The following is a 22,150-nucleotide window of genomic DNA, read 5'->3' on the forward strand; positions in this document are numbered from 1 at the left end:
TACTTCTTCAAAGGCTTAGGAATTTTAATGTCAATAAAAATCTACGAAATACCTACTACCCACTTACTAAAATTTTAAAAGTTCCTGTCATCATGGTAATCACCACTTTTTTGTTTTGACTTAAAAATCAATAAACCTCCCGGAGTAAACCAGGAATCTCCTCCTACGTGTACGGCTATTAATCGAGCACCTTTACCTATCGGGTTAGGTTACATGTAAGTTGGACGTATGCAGTTCATCATAAGACACTTATTCGTGCGCCGCAGTACGTGAAACATGAGTTCGTATAACAACATTTCACAGTGGAATACATTTGTACGTATCTTACAAAATGCGGCGATAGTTTGCAAATAGTACTGTTCCAATTAGATTAACCCTAACTTAACCTAACCTAGTAAAGACATCTCATAAAAATTGCCACATGTTGTAGCATATGTACAAATATACTCCACGTTGAAATGTTCAACGAAAAACTGGTCATTTGATGAATTGTTACACGAACTCATGTTTCACGAAATGTAGTGCACGAATAAGACGTGTCCTGCGGTAAACTGATTACGTACAAAGTTTCGGATACGTTCGGGTTAAGTAAGTCTCTTTCGATTTCTGACTGCAAACCAGTGTTGCAAGATTTGTTAAATTTTAAATATTCAACAGATTTAAAAAAAAAATGCCAGACAGAAGACTCGAACTATTCCCGCCAATTACGCAAAAATAGTCTGCGTGTCACAGGTTCGCCATTCCTGGCCTAAAGGGTAGTACGTGACAGGTGGGTGAATTAAAAGGAAGGGGATTTGAATTAGTTCAGTACATTTAAAATGTATTTTTATTTACATGGGCGAACATTGCGAATAATAAAATATTTTTTATAATTATAATTATAATTATAATTAAATCGGTCAAAAATATCTAGTATAATTTATTCTGTTTATTGTGTATGTTCAATCTTAGAAATACATAGTACGTTTAATGGAGTAAATAATAATGTGAAAGTAAAATAATTTTATTCAATTAAAATAACAAATAATTACAAGATAAAAAGAACTTTTTATATAGTACCACGTTTTTAAATTTTCTAATGAATCGTATAAACTTGACAATTTTATATATTAATAATTTAGGACAAATAAGGCAATTGTCAATAAATCATTTTTTTTGCTATTTTGCAACAAATAAACAAACAAATATAGAATACTGAAATGTCATTTTGATTTCCATAGTAACACACGTATATATTATAATTTTGTTGCGAGGACCAACCCTTAGCAACCAATAATAGTGGATTGTATTACGGATTTCTTCCAAAACAACTTTTCATACAAAACAGAAAATTAATTCAACTCTACTTAAAGATGGCTAAAAGTATTGAAAGAATGCATTGGCATTGTGTTCTGATATATTCTAAAAGTTTCAAATTTCTAACTATTCGGGAAGTTAGTTAAAAATCGATTGCAAGATTTGTACCGGATAAACAACCACCGGACAAACAAGAATACGAGCTAAGAAAAACGTGGTAAAATAACATTTTGTGTTGACAATAAATACAATATATAATATATAAACAAAATTCCTAAACATTCCGAGATACTAATAATTGCTATCCATTTTTGGATGTGTTTTGTATTAAATTCAATGTGAAAATTAAAATATGCATTCATAAAATTCGGCGTAGAAACAAGTGCGTGCCTGCACGTTCGTGGCACTGGTAGTTAGACGCCGTTTGTATGCCAGCACGTCAGTGGCGTCTTACTGGTTGCACAAAGGGATTTTTTATGTTACGATTGCGTATGGTAGCAAAAAATGATTATTTATTATAGGTGAGCATCCAGCAATTCCCTCTGTGACATGTGCAGGTACATACACATCACTAATATAATGATTTTGTACATTATACATATTAATTGTTATTGATAAGAAAAATCAATCCCGAAAGTTTTGGGATTAAGTTTACTAATCCCAGAATTCATAAATATCAAAAATTGTCCGGGATTGGATTTAATAGTCATAAGTAAACCAGAATCATGGAAAATCCGTCTGACTTTATGAATTTTTATTTTGGACATGTTTTTTAATAGTATTAAATAATAGTATTAAGTTTATTTTGCCAATGTCCGCCCAAAATATATATTATATACTAAGATTGTGCCTAAAATTAAAATTTTCATTAATTGCCATCATTATTGATTATTTTTGTATTATAATATAATATATTATGGATTGTATGGCATTCAAGGGTAACTGCAATAAACATAGGTACTCGGTTGGGTCAATGTATAGTTTAATGGCAAGTACCAGAGTATTTATGCGTCCAATTAATGATGTTTTTATTTATTTTTAATATTAAAATATTTATCATTGTTTTTAAAAATATTTTATAATCTTTTATTTTACAACCCGGCAATATACACTATAACTAAATAATTAATGGTCTTCCCAAAATAAAATACATACTAGGAATTAACCGTAATAACATTATCGGTTCCTTTCAATCGATGGTCATCTGTTTGAAACTACCGTCGATGCCGAAGAGTTCATCGTGGGTCTTCGGCTTCCCTGGTCTTCGAGATTCATCCGCCTTCATACTTTCCTGTTCTTTAAACCACTCCGTATAGCTGAGTAGCTTTTCTTTCCACGCGTCTGCAAGTAGAATAGTATTTGAGTACATTAGATGATAATCTGCTACTGTTTACACAATCCAGCGACTAAGTATCGATGGTTATGGGTTTACGTAGGGTGTTGATTTTTATTTTTCCACTTATTAAAAACACGGATTCGGGGACATTGCAAGTATATTTCGCTTTACAAGTAACAAATAATTATTAATAACATTTGTAAACGCACGCTTTGGCGCAAAAAGGTGGCAAAGCGTATTTAAAGGCGACGTTCAAGGCCCATGGGTAGGTTGCCGACTGACTGTACTACCTACTCTCGATCCTTCGTCCGCCCAAAAACAGATAACGGTAACTTTCTTTTTGTTTGTTTCGCTGTGCATCCTGATCTAGCTTTGACTCATTTACAGTTAAGTACAATAATATTATCATTATATCACAAACTATGTCGATTGGAGGATTTTTGATTGGGGATTTAGGCATTATAATATTTGGTATCAGTATCTATCAGTGGCGAAGCGTGGAGATAGGCTGTTAAGACCCGACATAAATAGTGCACACAAAACTACTTAGTCAGTCATATTACGTATTTATTTTCATTGGACTAAGACTATAATAGTTAATTGCAGATTGATAGTGTTAGTAAGTTTTTTTTTATTCATCTAAACCCTACGTAAATTAAGTGTACCAACTCGGTCATATGCAACTCACAAAAACTGTGACAACATAATATACAGATGAAATATCTGAATAGTAAAACCGCCATCGGCAGATTATCATTATCATGGCTAACCTACATTTCTTTTCAAATATGTCTACAGTTAACCTATTCCGGTATGGCGTAAACTTTTTGAAAAAGACCTAATTCACCCATGACATTTTTAACATTACTTGTGTGAAGTCATCAGCATGTTGGTTTAAATTTTGTAGGCTTATTAGGATAAGGATCTATATTATTGTTTCCATTATACTCATCAAGAGGATGTTTACCAAAATCTTTAACGCCGTAAATGTCGCAGCTAAGAGCCCCCTGGACGAGCATGTATGGACCAAGTCCACAACCTTCGATGTCATCACCAGCAAAGTCACAAGCTAAAACACTCCATTAACTTTCTGATTTATTATAGATTACTAAAAGGCTTCCGACAGTCCATAACGCCCTTACCTTTAGATTCTCTAGCTAGAGAATACTAGGAGCACACTTCTAAGATCGTCACCATAATCACATTTTTTCGTAATAAAAAAATCTATATCAGAATAATTGGTAACACGATAATCACGGATACCACATTCCCGAAGCATAAGACCCGTTTCAGATGGGACACCGGCGCTTGATATAATATAGGAGGCCTTTGTATTCGAATAAAGGGGCCTTTGTATTACGTTTATGAATGCCGCAGAGCTAATGAGTCAACGCGTGCCTGGTACACTTTTCCGTCGGCCACTACATTCTCAAGCCGCCGATTACACTTATTTTTATTACCGCAGCCAGTTTTATGTTCTAATTTATAACGCGAAATTATACGTTGACTCATTAGCTCTGGGGCGTTCATAAACATAATACAAAGTCCTTTTATTCGAATACAAAGGCCTCCTATATTATATCGAGCGCGACACTGGTGTCCCGTCTGAAACGGGTCTAACTTTCATGCTCACGGTAAAGCTGTACGACCTGGAATACGACCATTAAACTGACCTATTCGAAAACTTAATCGATTGATTACATAACACTTTGTATCGCATAAGTTTTAGAATCTACGCAAAGAAAACCAAAGCCGAAAATTTTCTATTTCGAACGCTGGGCAAAGCTTTAATTAGTGGAGGCGCCACGCCGTGTGGTATCTTTGTACTCCAATCGTGGATCGGACTTGGCCTAAGAAAAAGATTTTGTATACTTACTATGGATATCCATGACAGGTCCTGCGTTTCCACCATATTCTGCTGGTAATATTTCTTTCGGCACCAATTTATACAGTGAATCATAATCTTTATGAACGTACATCTAGAAATTAAAAGCTTTTTATTTTATCAATTGACAAAGATTGGACGAATTAAAGTAATATATTAGTGACTAAGTTGATAATATCGACTTCAAAGTTAAATATAAGATTATACGCCGTGTTACACATAATAATATTTGTAATATTCTGTAAAAAAAAGTAATTATTATCAAAATGATCCAGTGCTAATATTTATTTGTGATATTATATGTTTTCCAAATCGTGTTAAATTATTTCATATAATACTGTTGGGTCACCAGTGTGGTGTCGATGTGTAGGTAGAGGATGATGATAATGAAGTCTTTGATGTAGCAGGGTGAGATTTATTAGCAGCGTATCGGTACAATAGTATATTATACAGTGATAGTTACGAGCTAAGTACTTGGATTCGAGTGACATCTAGATAAATTATTCTTCGTTATTTATACAATAAAAAATAACACAGTAAAATTAAATTCTGGTACATAATCATACTGGACTAATTATAGAATCAGCGTTTTAAATCGAGTAGCAAAATGAAATATTATTTGTTATTACAGTTGTAAGAAAATATGATACTATAAAAAATGATTATTCGGCTAATACACCGTAATGGTATAATGTGCTGTGATATTATGTAATAAAACACTGTCTCTAATTTCGCTAATTGACTTGCTGGTCTAGTTAAGTTGTTTACTGTAAATGGATTCGCTGGGAATATATTACTGCAGAGTAATTTGATATCTTAAACAATAGATATTTGATCGCTATTATTCTGCAGCTACAATACCTACTCAAAAATTGCACAACCACATGTTTTAAAATGTTAATATATTTTAAGTAAAATTGCACCGCATGCAACTTTTTTTATTATTAGAGCAAACTTGTGATGTGTGTTATCATGAATATTTGGTTGACTTGACACACTGGGGAATCAGGCTAGAGCACAGTCAGCCCCCTCCCTATTGTGGGGGCCATGCTAGTGGGAGGAATTAAAATCTTTCTTGTGTGGTTATTCTCCTAACTATACTTCTAAATTTGAAATGCTCTCGTCTGCTGCCTCAAAGATTTAGGTATTTAAATATAAATAAAACTCTACGGGATAAACTATGCAATACAATGTGACTGCTCTGATAGAGAGAGAAATATATATCTATTATATAATTATGTATTGTGCGTGTGCGTGTGCGTGTGCGTGTGCGTGCGCGTGTGCGTGGGCGTGGGCGTGGGCGTGTGTGTTGCGCTGCGCTGCGTTAGCAAAGTATCCTATTTATTGAAGTTATTTCCAGGTAAAACCTAAACATGATTGGACCCAAATGGATCATCATGGTAAGAGTAAAAAAAATATATCATACCCGATTCCTGATTTTTTCTTTCAGGAATGGCTTCAAAAAGGAAACAACTTTATCTAAAAGGGGTGAAGCGTGGATAATGTGTATACCCTTAAACTTAATCGGATATCCGTCCTAAAATCAAAATAGAACAAAAATAGTTAATTCACAATTATTTTCTTACACAGAGCATTAGTTATGGACCAATTTTAATATAATAGTTTATTCATAAATATAACGGGATGATTTAATATTTCCAACTAGACGCTATGACAGCTGGTCGGTGGGATAATTGGACGATTGATAACAAGATGAATAAAAAGTGCGAAGAAATAAACGTACGTATGGATTTGAATAAACAAACAAATCTAATGCCCGTATTAAACTATAAAAGATCTCTGATAAAATTATATAAAATAAAAATTAATTCAGCGGTATGAAACGACTATATTATTGTAAAACAATAAGTGCAAGTGAAACGTCCGATTGCGGGTGACTTCAACATGTAAAACCATCAGTATTTTTTAAAAACAAAAACATAATGCACAATGCACAAGCACTTGCAGGTGCACGGGTTTTTTACGGGAGATTTTATAGAAATTTTAAGTAAAGGCGTTTTTACGAAACTTTTACAAAAGGGAGCACTCGATGATTTTCCGAATGTGTAAATAATAATATGTATATTTTATAAAAATAGATGTGTTCGATTTTTTGTTATAATATGGTCTATCTAGCTCAAATAATGGAGATGAAACGATAATTTTTCGGATTTCATGAGCCGGAACGGTGATCCGGTCTATTTTGAGACCTGGTTGCACATTCAAATATAGATCTTTGCGACGAGAAAGTCCTCAGTACGCATCGCTTGAAATGGAAAATTTTACGAACCGGAGCGCTCGATAATTTTACGAAAATATTATTATTATGTTCATGGTTCTAATTTTATGTATCTAATATATAAAAATCAATATTTGTTTGTTTGTTTGTTCTTATGTTATGCGCTGCCATACCGTTCATCCGATTGCGATAAAACTTTGTCAACTTATTGCTTGCACTTGCGCAAAGAGGAATATATATATATATATAAACGAATATCTGTCCGTCTGTCTGTCTGTCTGTCCCGTATGCTTTCCCAAACCATTCACCCGATTGCGATGAAATTTTGGTAAATGGTTGTATGCACACACGCAAAAGTTTCTAAATTAGAAAAATCATCATCTTCTTCTTCTTCTTCATTCTATTTTTTTTTATTCGTATGGTTCCTATACCACTCATCCGATTGCGATGAAACTTTCGTCAGATATTGTACGCAAAACCGCAAAGGTTTCTAAATTAGAAAAACCATCTTTTTCTTCTTCTCATTATATTTTCTTTTATTCGCATGGTTCCTATGCCATTCATCAGATTGCGATGAAACCTTCGTCAGTCGTTTTGGTAACATCCGCAAAGGTTTTTGAATTAGTACAACCATTTTCTTCTTCTTCTTCTCCTTCTTCATTTTATCTTATTTTATTCGTATGGTCCCTATACCATTCATCCGATTGCGATGAAACTTTCGTCAGTGGTTGTGCCAACACCCGCGAAAGTTTCTGAATTAGTACAACCATCTTCTTCTTATCCTTCATTATATCTTCTTTTATTCGTATGGTTTCTATACCATTCATCCGATTGCGATGAAACATTCGTAAGTTGTTGTGGTAACACCCGCAAAGGTTTCTGAATTAGTACAACCATTTTCTTCTTTTTCTTCTATTCGTATGCGTTCTTATTCCATTCATTCGATTGCAATTAAACTTTCGTCAGTAATTGTGCCAACACCCGTGAAGTTTTCTGAATTAGTACAACCATCTTCTTCTTCTTCTATTCATTTGCGTTCCTATACCATTCATCCGATTGCGATGAAACCTTCGTCAGTTGTTGTGGTAACACCCGCAAAGGTTTCTGAATTAGTACAACCATCTTCTCCTTCTTCTTCTATTCGTATGCGTTCCTATTCCATTCATCCGATTGCAATTAAACTTTCGTCAGTAATTGTGCCAACACCCGCAAAGTTTTCTGAATTAGTACAACCATCTTCTTCTTCTTATATTCGTATGCGTTTGTATACCATTCATCCGATTGCAATGAAACTTTGGTGAGTTGTGCGCATGCCCACAAAAATTTCTGAATTAGAAAATCATTTTCTTCTTCTATTCGTATGCGTTCCTATACCATTCATCCGATTGCGATGAAAAATTTGTCAGTTGTTGTGCGCACACCTGCGAAAGTTTCTAAATTAATATTATATAAAATACAAAGTTGTTGTTTGTTTTTTCCATTCAATTTTAAGTTTTTTTATACATATTAATAACAATAATAACGTTTGCATATTTTGGATTCGATTTTAATTTAGTGTTCTTTTGTTTGAGCTTTACTCCTATTAGAATTAATTTCATATTGCCATATTGTATTACACAGATATATTAATATTAAAAAAATAATTACCTCTTTTTATTTTTTAAATATAACCACGAAGCGACCCTGTGCGAAGCCGGGTACTTCAGCTAGTATTTTATAAAAATAACTGTTAGATTTTTTTGTAATATGGCATATTATCTAGCTCCGATGGCCATATTATTTTTTCCACGGGACAGAAGGACTTTTGGGCATTTTATGAACCGGAACAGGGCTCCGGTGTGTTTCAACTCATAAGCCCTGCCAGTACGTCGTTATAATTTATTATCTCTTACATATGCGCAGGCCAAAAATTTCTTGATTGTAGTGGGGGTGTATTGCGGCAAGTAAGTTCGTTCATCATGTGCTGGGTGGACAACGTATAAGTCACCAGCTACTCCACGTAACTCCTCAGCTAAGCAAATATCTTTGATCATAAAGTTCACTTTTATAGAATGTATGATATTTGGAGCGGGTCCTCCTTTAATCAATTCTGCAAGACAATGTTTAATACAATGTAATATTAACAAACTTAGTATTGCACAAACTTCTGTCATTATATTATCGTAATGGGGAACAAAGTTGTCTTTTTTAATTTTTTGAAGTTATACTTCTTTAGGCGCGTTTGGATAATCAGATCAGAGTGTATTTTTGGCGTGTGACATGTAACACAAAATTTATTTTTTAACACGAAAAAAATCGCACTCGATTGGATTCGAACCAACGATTGTTCGGCTATCAGCCGAACGCACTGCCTTTACGCCACACTATGATACATGCAATGCAATTGTGACGATTATACAGTAAAATATTATAGTTTATAATTGTTCCGTTGCCTACGCAGCGAATTTATTGTTGTCGACCATTTGCAATTCCTTAGGTAAACAAACTATTAAACGTCATAGTGGCAGTTGTTACTGTAAAAATAAAAACAACGATAAGTAATTATAATATAATTTAGTAACATAAGTTAATGAGTATAGAAATAAACGGTACTGTTCGGTTATCAGGAATACAGCGGAAAACACATTTTGAAAATAGCCGATAAACTGGATTATTTGTTAGGTTAACCTAACCTAACCTAACCTAAACTAACCCAAACTAACAAATAATCCATTATATCGGGTATTTTCAAAATGTGTTTTTCGCTGTATTCCCGATAACCGAACAGTACCAAATAAACCAACGGCGTTCCAATTAGCGGTCTTTTTTCTTTAGTGTGTAATTTAAAAAGATAATTAAGAGCTAGTCGAAGAATATAGTTTATTAGAAGTTTTTTTTTTGTTTTGTTACGCCAAAGAATTATAACTTCTAACGCGCGTACATAAGTACATACACCGAATTTTTTCACCTGTAGCTCTGAAAAATGTTACTCCCTACATTTTTAGTGGCAGTGCATATCAGTGCATAACGGGTGTTATACCATTTTCCATCTTAGGTAGGTATGTAGGGTATATACTTCATTACTTTGCTCTTCGGCTCTTGAGTGAAAATGATATAAAAATATATTTTTACATAATATATTACCTACCTATCTATTTTTTTCAGGGTTCGAAATCGAATCAGGCGCTCGGAGCGCCGTTTCGGTTCGTGAAATCGGTAAAATTATTACTCCAACTCGTGGATTGACCGACCGGTCATATAATAGGAAATCTCACACTTATTTTTTTATAAAATACATATAAAATTTGATAACTATATAAATATCTTCAGAAAATTGTCGAGCGCTCCGGTTTGTATACTTTTACATTTCGAACGCTGGTTTGTTTATTTATTACTATATATATATATTAATACTTTGGACGCGGAAGACGCACCCGGCGCGTAATGACCAGACTGCCGATCGATGTAATTAACGTGCATTTTTAATGGAGCAATTAAATAATAATTATCTACTCAGCGGCAAATGACTTAATATAAGTGAATATCATTAGATCTAATTATTTTATGCGAGGTAATAAGGCAAAGAGGCGTATCAGTGTAAAAGTAAAAGTGCAAAGTTATAAAACGTCTACTCGAGCAGTGGCGAAGGGCATAGGCTGTTAAGATCCGACATAAATAGTGCACACTAAACTATGTCAGTCAATCATGTTTGTTTTCATTGAACTCATACTACAATGTGTAGATAGTGTTTGTTAGTTTTTAAAATCCAATTAAGTTCTGCCTAATCCAAGCTATAGTAATATAATAGTAAAAAAATATTCATTCATTTATAAAATATTCGTTATCGATAATGGTTTGGTTCATGGCTTACACAATGAATTAAAAAAAAACTAACCAACACCGTAGATATTACCTAATGATTTTCATAATAATTCCCAAACCGGGACGGAGCGGTATTTACGAGAATTTGACGCACTGGAACTGAGCACCGGTGCGTTCCGGTCCATTTCAAGCTTTACCTCCGCTAGTATCTACAGTATAGCTATTCTCTAAGAGGTATTTGGCTAATTGTTACTGAATACTTATAAATAGTTATCACTACGTTTTGGTGGATAGATAATGAGTTGATAGGAATGAGGTCCATTGACCGCCGCTTTGGTTTTTTCCATAAAGTCCTTATAAATACAATGACATTAATATGGACGAAGCATCTGGAAAAAAATGACACTCACTTTTTTGTCGGGTCTGCCGAATGGCATAATCTGTTCCGCCATTATAATAAAGGTGATATTGCTATAAATCTCCGATGGTTTTTGTCGGGTCTGTTGAATGGTTCTGTTCGAACGGGTTCGCTCAAATTAACATTGACACTAGAAACACTGTTCTGACGCCATTACAATAAAGGTGATATTGCTATAAATTCCCGATGCGTGATATCGCATAATGGAAATTGCGGGACGTCTACTAATATCGCGACGTCTCGTAATGTCGCTATGCGTAAATTTACTTGCTACCTATTGTACTGAGTGCGTTGTCCATTAATAATTTTATTGTATAAATATATTAATAAGGGGATTCGCTAAAGTCACACTACTGCTTATGTGTTTAGTTATGCATACTGCTTACCTCTTACAATCCAGACTCGCCAACCTTCTGGAGTCAGTGTTGGTAGAGGTGTGCATTGACTGTAAAAAAAAATATAAATTTAATAATTAAACATTTCTTTTATTCGTCGAATTATCAAGATTTGAGAATCTCACATTGGGCGTCGGTTAGTAATTAGTGCACATAATAATTGATACCTTGATTTAAAATACAAAACCGATAGCCAACATTAACGGCCCACGTCCTCCGCCTAGGTCAAAATGGAGATTTTATGGTATTTTCAAAGCATGATCCTGGACATTTCTTAAACGTTGTAGATAATCTATTTATATAATTTTGAAGCCTTATTAGCCTTTATATTTATTTTATACATTTGATGACTGCATAAAGTATTTTTATTACATAAAATAGTATTCTTTTAAACCTCTCGATCTAATGTATTAGAATAAAGTCATATTTCAGTACATCCATGTACAGTGGTGTTAAGATTTTTTGAATTTATTAATTTTTAAACTCATTTATAAATCTATTAGTAAAATTTATGTTGACATTATTATAGTGAAATATGTACGATAAAAAATTATATTGATAATCTCTGTGGTCCCTAATTTGACAAGAATTAGGCATTTTATTATTCAAAAAATGGGCAAGATTAACACATTTGAAGATCATTCTAAAGATACTGATTATAAGCTATGTCTTTGACATAGGGATAATCTAATCTTTTTTTAAACGGTACATATTCAAACACGCGCGTTAACATGATCTTTCTCCCTATTTCAGTTATAGTTTGTCAATTTATGCCTACGGCCGTATATTGTAGCTTAACCACTGGGAAATGCCAAAAGAAATGGCGTATTTCAAAAAAATACTACCATATTCTTAGTTTAATAATTATTATAAAGCAATCATTAGTCATCGTAGTGTGCACTTTTTATGTCGAATCTGCACAATCTACCTCAACCCTTCGCCACTGGATATTATTTTATTCTCAACTTTTCAATGACACTAAAAAAGTATAAGAAAAAATATATCGCATCAAAGAAAATACATTCGAATATCCGATTATTTATGCGAAGGCATTGCAATGAAACTAAAAAAGAGTCGAAATAAACAACATTTTTTTTTTCATGTTTTCTGCCTGAGGAGAATAAAATGTTTTGACACCGCTTATCATGACTCCCACATACTGAACCGGTCCCCAGGATAGGATCTATGGCGGGCCCCCCTACCTATCGCCAAGGATAAAGGCGGTGCGACGCTTTACAGTAGTGTTTTCCAAATGGTGTACGCGGTAAAATTAATGTGTATATTTAATGTTTTTTTGCATATTTTAATAAATCCATTTGAATCATGGAGTTGTCGAGTATCGATACACAATTAAAATTTTTATCGTACAACCACAATAATTTTAAATAATAACATTATTGAAGAAAACAGGCGATGTTTTTTTACTATTAAAGTAAATTTTTAATGTGTGTTTATCTCACTTATCTGCTAGACTCGCCTCGCCGGGCCCCTCTTGAGTCCGGGCCCCTAGGCTAGAGTCCTGTCAGACCCCTCCTTGTGGGGACCATGCCGCTTATGTTTTTTATTATTTTCAGTAAATAATGAAATCATTACGTAATCTCAATCACCGTCTGAAGATCGAGTCTATTCATGTCTCTGTCACTAAAGAACTCTGGACAGGCATTTCTCATGGTGAAGTAGTGGTCTAATCTCGACTTGCACTTTTCCAAGGAGAAGGTGGACCCACGTAGTCTCTGCACTATGGGTAGGACTCGTTAGAGTAAGATAGAATTTCTGCGACTGAAATAAATATTTGTTGAACATTATATAATTTAGAAAAACACTAAATTCGTAGAGCGCTGATGAGTAGGTATTAAAATGACCAATAGTTAAAATTTGTCGCTATTAGTATGTCACACCGTAGCATATTGGATAAATGCGACGATTGGGGCGTTTACCCGTGGAGATGCAGGGTTCGATTCCCGGCCGGGTGGCTTACTTTTTCAAAAAAGATTTTTTCTATTGTTGATAATATACTCTCTCAGAAAGTGTTTTTCTAAATTATATAATGTTATATAGGTTATATATAGGTTATATATAATTATATAGGTTCGAATCCTGGGTCTGGCAAGTACACATATTGTTTTTCAATGTGTGTGTGAGTCAGGGTATGGACCTAATAGGTTGAGCAAGTGGCTGACATCCATTTCTCGTAAAAACAAAATCTGTTAATACAAACCTCTACTCTGTGGAGGCCCATATGATCCTATTAGGATCGGACATGGTCGAAACAAACAAATATATTTAGTTATTTTAGTAGAACATAATATTATGGTTAACTCTATTCTGTTTAAATTTGGTAGCCATACAGAGAAGCAACACGATGGTATAACGTTTCATAGTTATGTTGATAATAATAAAATCGAGCTTCTACGGTGCATTATTATTTTACGCAAGAAACACAGCTTCACTTTGCCGAAAAATACGCGTTTTCTATATCAGTGGTCCCCAACCCCCGGTCCGTGGATCAAATGGTACCGGGCCGCCCAAGGAATATTAAATTATTTCCACTTTATTTACTGTGGTGTATTTCTCTCCGGTTTGTGCGACTTTCCATGGACGAAAGGATAACCGGGAGCTGAGAGACGTCACTACCTTAAAACTACGTTCGAAACAACAACTCTGCCGGTGTTCTGGATTGAAGTCATGGCGGAATACCCTGAGATTGCCACCACAGCACTTAAATCCCTATTGCCATTTCCGACATCCTATATGTGTGAAGTGTATATTGTAGCTTAACCACTGGGAAATGCCAAAAGAAATGGCGTATTTCAAAAAAATACTACCATATTCTTAGTTTAATAATTATTATAAAGCAATCATTAGTCATCGTAGTGTGCACTTTTTATGTCGAATCTGCACAATCTACCTCAACCCTTCGCCACTGGATATTATTTTATTCTCAACTTTTCAATGACACTAAAAAAGTATAAGAAAAAATATATCGCATCAAAGAAAATACATTCGAATATCCGATTATTTATGCGAAGGCATTGCAATGAAACTAAAAAAGAGTCGAAATAAACAACATTTTTTTTTTCATGTTTTCTGCCTGAGGAGAATAAAATGTTTTGACACCGCTTATCATGACTCCCACATACTGAACCGGTCCCCAGGATAGGATCTATGGCGGGCCCCCCTACCTATCGCCAAGGATAAAGGCGGTGCGACGCTTTACAGTAGTGTTTTCCAAATGGTGTACGCGGTAAAATTAATGTGTATATTTAATGTTTTTTTGCATATTTTAATAAATCCATTTGAATCATGGAGTTGTCGAGTATCGATACACAATTAAAATTTTTATCGTACAACCACAATAATTTTAAATAATAACATTATTGAAGAAAACAGGCGATGTTTTTTTACTATTAAAGTAAATTTTTAATGTGTGTTTATCTCACTTATCTGCTAGACTCGCCTCGCCGGGCCCCTCTTGAGTCCGGGCCCCTAGGCTAGAGTCCTGTCAGACCCCTCCTTGTGGGGACCATGCCGCTTATGTTTTTTATTATTTTCAGTAAATAATGAAATCATTACGTAATCTCAATCACCGTCTGAAGATCGAGTCTATTCATGTCTCTGTCACTAAAGAACTCTGGACAGGCATTTCTCATGGTGAAGTAGTGGTCTAATCTCGACTTGCACTTTTCCAAGGAGAAGGTGGACCCACGTAGAAAGTTCATCAACATCACGTCATCTGTCAAAAAAAAAAAAAAAGATTCTGATATAAATGTAAGTATATGAAAAATCACCCACGGTGGCCGCGCGGCTTAAGCGTTGGAATATCATGCCGTGGGTCTCAGGGTCGAATCTGGTCGGGCAATTATACATATTGTTTTTCAATTTGTGTGTGAGTCAGGGTATGGACCTAATAGGTTGAGCAAGTGGCTGACATCCATTTCTCGTAAAAAAACAAAATCTGTTGATACAAACCTCTACTCTGTGGAGGCCCATAAGATCCTACTAGGATCGGACATGGTCGAAAAAAAAAAATATGAAAAATGGATATTGTCTATTTATTTTCTGAGATGATTAGTAACGTCGAATTTGAGAAAAGAATAAATTTTAGAAATACCTACTAACCTTATGTTATAATAATATCTACATAGACTAGAAAATCATAAAATATTAGGTTTAAAGGCTATGCTCATTGATCAATAAATATATATAGGTAAAATAATAAAACTATTGAAAAGACTTATTATATAAATAATTAAAGACAGCCGAAACATTGACATATTTTCATTACAAAATAATATAATATGTATTAAGTACTCTAGTTTTTGAATACTCTTGTGCGTCTTCTGTATATTGACATCTACGTCATGGCGCTGTATGCGATGAGGCCGATGACAGTATTACCTGACGCGCTTTTTGCATGCTGGCGGTATTACAATGGTTTTAGTTCCAGAAAGGACCGTGGTGACGTGTATGTCTCCATGTAGAGCCGCAGTCTAGTGCGTAGGAACGTACGCACCAAAGACTACTGCGATGTACTCAGTAGGGTTTGGAGGTGTAGTCTGTACGGGTGATGTTGAAATGCGGACGGCAAAACCTACATCCATGTAAGCGCAAAAATGCCTTGCTGGGCACAAATACACGACAATGCAGGCTTAACTTGATTCTACATGCATCCGATTAGAATCTCTAAATGGATTTTTTATCCGATTGGAGAGTCCTAAGTAGGAGTTGGCTAGACGCAAGTGAATAATTCACCCTAACGGACATTTATTTTCGATTGACCCACTATCCATTGGATAATATAATATACAATTAACACATAAGGCTATTGTTGGTTAAATTAGTATCCTGTATTTGATTTATATAGTGGTATATACCTAATTACATACGGACCAAGGTCTGAACAAAAACAAACCATCAGTGCAAGTGAGTAAGCATTCGGCATGCTTATATCTCTGCACTATGGGTAGGACTCGTTAGAGTAAGATAGAATTTCTGCGACTGAAATAAATATTTGTTGAACATTATATAATTTAGAAAAACACTAAATTCGTAGAGCGCTGATGAGTAGGTATTAAAATGACCAATAGTTAAAATTTGTCGCTATTAGTATGTCACACCGTAGCATATTGGATAAATGCGACGATTGGGGCGTTTACCCGTGGAGATGCAGGGTTCGATTCCCGGCCGGGTGGCTTACTTTTTCAAAAAAGATTTTTTCTATTGTTGATAATATACTCTCTCAGAAAGTGTTTTTCTAAATTATATAATGTTATATAGGTTATATATAGGTTATATATAATTATATAGGTTCGAATCCTGGGTCTGGCAAGTACACATATTGTTTTTCAATGTGTGTGTGAGTCAGGGTATGGACCTAATAGGTTGAGCAAGTGGCTGACATCCATTTCTCGTAAAAACAAAATCTGTTAATACAAACCTCTACTCTGTGGAGGCCCATATGATCCTATTAGGATCGGACATGGTCGAAACAAACAAATATATTTAGTTATTTTAGTAGAACATAATATTATGGTTAACTCTATTCTGTTTAAATTTGGTAGCCATACAGAGAAGCAACACGATGGTATAACGTTTCATAGTTATGTTGATAATAATAAAATCGAGCTTCTACGGTGCATTATTATTTTACGCAAGAAACACAGCTTCACTTTGCCGAAAAATACGCGTTTTCTATATCAGTGGTCCCCAACCCCCGGTCCGTGGATCAAATGGTACCGGGCCGCCCAAGGAATATTAAATTATTTCCACTTTATTTACTGTGGTGTATTTCTCTCCGGTTTGTGCGACTTTCCATGGACGAAAGGATAACCGGGAGCTGAGAGACGTCACTACCTTAAAACTACGTTCGAAACAACAACTCTGCCGGTGTTCTGGATTGAAGTCATGGCGGAATACCCTGAGATTGCCACCACAGCACTTAAATCCCTATTGCCATTTCCGACATCCTATATGTGTGAAGCGGGGTTTTCTGCAATGACAGCAACCAAAACAAAACAAAGGAACAAACTGGACATAAGCAACACACTTCGGGTGTCATTGTTTCCTATTACCCCCAAATGGAACCGTCTCGTTGCAAAGAAACAAGCTCAGAGTTTTCATTTATTTAGCTTTCTGGTGAGTTAAAATGTTAAATCACTTTATATTCATTTTTTGTTGTACATAACTGTATTTTATTTTGAAGGCATGTTTATATACAATTAAATTAAAATTATTAAATCAAAACAATCTAAAATATAAACAATCAACGTCCCCCTCTCAGCGGGCCGCGGTAAAATTATCAAACGTTGACCGGTCCGCAGCGATAAAAAGGTTGGGGACCACTGCTTTATATTATCATTACTCTGAGCCCCGGACACTCACGCGTTATGTTGTAGTTGGCGTATACTTACTTTTTTCACTCGTAGTACTGGCTTTACCTGTTGGGTGTCGTCAAAAGTCAAACATTTCACACACACAGCTTATGTCGCTTTTATATCAAACTGTATACCTACTTATACAATAGTAGCGGAACTAAATTTAGATACACACGGATGTCGCTAAGTTACTAAATTATAAGGTTCCTGAGAGACACATACATAAAACAAGGAACTTTAAATGGGTGTTAATAACGCAAACGATTTGTAAGACGAAAAAAATTACCAAAGGTATCTGGAAGGTGAGGCTGCTTCCTAAGCCAATCCTTGATGTGTTGAAGGTCACTGTCTTTTGTTTCAACATTTTCTTTCAGCGACTTCTGAATTATCGCCACCACTTCGTCAGTCGGCATATTGAGAGTCATCTTGAGATTATTTTAAAAGACTGAAAAAGAGAAATAAATATTTGAAATGAGTTGTAGTTTAATAAAGTTGGAGGTCGTGTGAGCACAGTGATTTTAAAACCCTCCTAACTGATGAATTGATCCCGCTGTAACGTCTCCGCTGATGAAGTGTCTTTGCTCAAGGAATCCTTTGTGGAGTAGATAAGGATGCCTGGTGAATTAACTAGCAAGAATCAGGAGTGTGAAACTTTCTTCTTTATTAAAAATTTGCCACGCAAGCTTCCTGGCTTTAGGTTTTTATTCAAATATAGCATGCATCTAAACCGAGTTCGGTATGGAAAATCGTGTGTGTAATATCAGTGGCGAAGACTCCATACTAAACCTTTAAAAAAAATGCGTATTAATTCCACTGTGGTCTGGTGGGTACTCCTGTAATTTTGTTTTTAGTGTATTTTTATTTTTGGACATACTCCTTACCCAGTCACTATTTTTAAGGTGATGCGATGTAAGGCGGGTCCAATAATTGAAGTTATGAATACAGTATATCGTAATGGGTACTTATACAACATTCAATCAGTCTAGCAGATTTCAAGTGAGCCGATTACGGCAATAGAGCTAATCAGAATGATTAGGTATCCTACCATTTTGTAGCATGATTTTTGCCTGCAGCGTACCTTCTTGGAATTTGGATAGCTCACTATCTATATGTCAAATATTTGTTACAATCTTATAGCTTATTTTGAGATAAAAGTCAAGCTTACTATTATTCGAATCTGAGTCCTAGGATCCATGGACTGAACCCGTTTGCGGTTTAGAACCGTGTGCCATACTTAACTTATGATTTCTGTTCATGAAAATATGTTTTTATTAAGTTTTTAAGTGTATGATATAAACGTATACGATCAGATTCTTATAATATTATACCTTATACAAATATTTTTACATGAACAGAAATCATAAGTTTAGTATGGCATACGGTTTCAGTCCATGGATGGCCTCTTAGTTGTAGGACTGCCATGAACGGGTTTCGATAAATAAAAAATATAATAGTTATAATATAAGATAAATAAATTAAAAAAAAAAAAAAGTATGAACATATTATAGACAATATTACTATGGATGCACAAAAATAAGAACGAGGTTATTCTGTGGTATATAAACAACAAAGGTTGGAGGTCGTTGATTTATACCAGGATTTCCCAAACGTTTCCTACAGTCGAACACTTTCAAATCCTAAAATTTTAACGGAACACCTTGTTTATTTTGTAGAGGAGGTATATAATACATACCTAATCAATAAATTTAAAAAAAAAATGAGAAAAAACAATAATTATTTTTAAAACATCACATGTCATAAATAAGCGAAAGATGTTCGTAATGATTTCGATTATTTTCGGTCTTTGAATTGCAAATCTTCAGGCACAATATTAGAAAGTTGAATTCTAATACTATCTGGTCTGGCATTGAGCCTGTTCATGGACTTTGATTTTATTGCAGCATAATAAAAAAATCCTGCTTCGCATAAATATGTAGTTGTAAACGGAAGTAAAACAATAATAGCATGTTTTGACACACTGAGGTAGGTACTCTGCTGATAAATTCGCGTTCTGCGGAACGCAGTTTCAAAAACCCTGATGTATAACTTACTATAGATTTTATTAATTATTCAAAACGTTCACAACAATAAATTTTCTTTAAATAAAAGACAACGTCATTGAGTATGTCATTGGACCTTTGGACAATTTTTTGTTGTTCAAGTGTGGTTATTTTTTTCATGAATGAAAAACAATAATTGTAAATAAAGTTATTGTTTTCGTGGTAATTATTTAATTACAGATTTATTTATTTTTTTACCAAAATGTAAATAAATTCAGTTCATTAACATAATTTTATATCATAACAATTATACTCGAGCCAAAATCTAAACTCGGCGGCTCTCATGGTGCAGTGGATAAGGCGCTGGCCTTTCACCCGATAGTTTTGGGTTCGATTCCCGGTCATGACAAAAACATTTGTGTTTTTCTCAAAGCCTGGGTGCTTGTGATTGTTCAAAATTACTAACAACCGCCTTGTGCGAAAAAGCAAGGACATGGTTAGTAATAATTCAAAAAAAAAATCTAAACTCGCACATTCAAATGGCATACTATGCAATTGCTTATGCCTATTGAAACTTCTATCCAGGGCCGTCCTATCAAATAGCTCATATTGTTTTGGAATCTTATATTTTCGTTTTATTTACATTAAATTGCTAATTTTTGTCTGTTATCCGTGCTCCTCTCCCCTGGGGACTTTTAAATTAAAGTCATGTTAACTGTAAAGCATACTTGGGTACGTGGTAATCTCAGGCTTGGGCAACTGCTCCTGAGATATTCCCAGATACCAACAATTGGTTGTTTCATATCGAAACGTATGGTTCATGCAAAGTTGTTGTACGTATGCAGTTTACCGCTACCGAAAACAGATGGCCATAGAGCCCTAGAGACCTAATAAATTATTTTTTAGGTTTTACCTTTCTCTGTTTATGCTAAGTGTTCTTGTATATGATGCTCAAATAAATATAAAACACATTAAAACTATGATTTAGTCCAAAATGTTTTCAATACATTAGAGATAGGCAACTAGAGGGGTATATTCTCAAAGTAAACATATTCCACTACTTGACGAAAATAAGGTATGAATGACAGAATTTAAAGGATAACGTCATTTCGAACAAGTATTTTTTGTATACTAGAATCAACTTCAAAATCGGTGTTAGTTACAAAAGTAACTTATTCCAATACTAAAAACTTATTTAACATAAACACCGTAAACAGTTTTTTTGGCGTTTGCAAAAATACGTTGAAGTGTAATAAGTTCACTTTGAAAATACACCCCTCACATAATAGATTACATTCACTTTAACCCTTAAATGCATGGTGGCCAAATTACATATCTACCCCTTCACGTATTTATTATTACTTTTCTGAATGATTAAATTCTTAATGTCATTATAAATAATAAACAGTGAAACCTATGAATAAAAACAATAACAATTTTGTCAGCACACTTTATACACTGCAGACAACTGCAAGTTTTCAAATAAAATTTCATTCGCACAGAAAATAATTAATACAATTTGTTGTTGAAAGGCAACATCATGAAATTAAGGGTTAAAATGTAAGTTGTCAAAACTATGTCTCAAATTTCAAGCTTCGTATTTTTCCGCTGGGTAGGCTGAGGATTCACCTTAATGATTGTGATATCGTGATAAATATGACTTTATTGTGTATATATAACCGAATATTGTCTAAAGGTAAACTCAGGTAATATCATTTAAAATTCAAATTTAATATCTCTACTGAAACGATTCTATACGTTTTGTGGAACTTTAATAATCCCGTAAAAGACTAGAGAATTTTCACTTAATAATAGTTTTTATGGTCTAGTCATAATAATTTGTGATTTATATTTAAATTATTTAGTTTTATTCAAAATTATTATGATTTTAATTTTGACAGCTGCGATATAGGCCTACATAGTTTTGTCGCGAGACTTTGTGTATGGCTTAAATTGAAGGAGGCCGTGCCGCGTCATTATTAAAAGCGATTCATAAAACTCACTAATTAGAATTAAAATGTATTTCAATCAAATATCCTATATACCCGATATTAGTAAATGTATACTTACGTATAACAAAGAAAATCACACAGAAACTAATAAATTATATCTAACGATTACTATTTATAGGCTTGCTCCTTGTTAAACGGTATTCAGACGATATACACAGAAGATATTTTCTCGAACCAAGTCTAAAGTCAAATGCAAAAATGAATTCGGCAACGAGTTGTATGCCTATATAATTATTATGTTATAATAACTCAGAATTATTAAAAAAAAAAACGATTATTAAAGTACCTTCTTATGCAGGGCCGGGTCTACTTATTCTGAAATAATTATATTGTGATTAATAAATTATATTACTTACTATAGAAAACATCAGGTGGAAATGCAATTAATTTGTCA

The 22,150-nt window shown here is 34.2% G+C and overlaps 1 protein-coding gene across 1 annotated transcript; it reads right to left on the reverse strand.

Moving 5' to 3' along the window:
• Positions 1–2,485: 2,485 nt before the first annotated feature.
• LOC147069666 (alpha-tocopherol transfer protein-like) lies at positions 2,486–18,169 on the reverse strand. The gene is made up of 7 exons (XM_085950865.1): positions 18,031–18,169; positions 14,944–15,103; positions 11,362–11,420; positions 8,649–8,845; positions 5,944–6,054; positions 4,509–4,611; positions 2,486–2,637 (listed from the first exon to the last, which is right to left on the reverse strand). The coding sequence occupies exons 1-7, from the start codon at positions 18,167–18,169 to the stop codon at positions 2,486–2,488; spliced, it is 921 nt and encodes a 306-aa protein (XP_085806991.1).
• Between the last annotated feature and the right edge of the window lie 3,981 nt (positions 18,170–22,150).

This window comes from Rhyacophila brunnea, unplaced genomic scaffold (assembly GCF_057557595.1).
Source record: "Rhyacophila brunnea isolate RB1 unplaced genomic scaffold, BYU_Rbru_1.0 scaffold_23, whole genome shotgun sequence".
Lineage (NCBI taxonomy): Eukaryota > Metazoa > Arthropoda > Insecta > Trichoptera > Rhyacophilidae > Rhyacophila > Rhyacophila brunnea.

What these genes read in the sequence shown, in the direction of transcription:
- LOC147069666 (XM_085950865.1), bottom strand. Translation starts at nt 18,169, where the DNA reads ATGACTCTCAATATGCCGACTGACGAAGTGGTGGCGATAATTCAGAAG. An exon ending in GCGAGTCTGGATTGTAAGAG is followed by an intron (nt 8,846 to 11,361) that starts GTAAGCAGTATG and finishes ATTGTCTTGCAG; the next exon opens with AATTGATTAAAGGAGGACCC. An exon ending in ACCTGTCATGGATATCCATA is followed by an intron (nt 2,638 to 4,508) that starts GTAAGTATACAA and finishes TTCTACTTGCAG; the next exon opens with ACGCGTGGAAAGAAAAGCTA.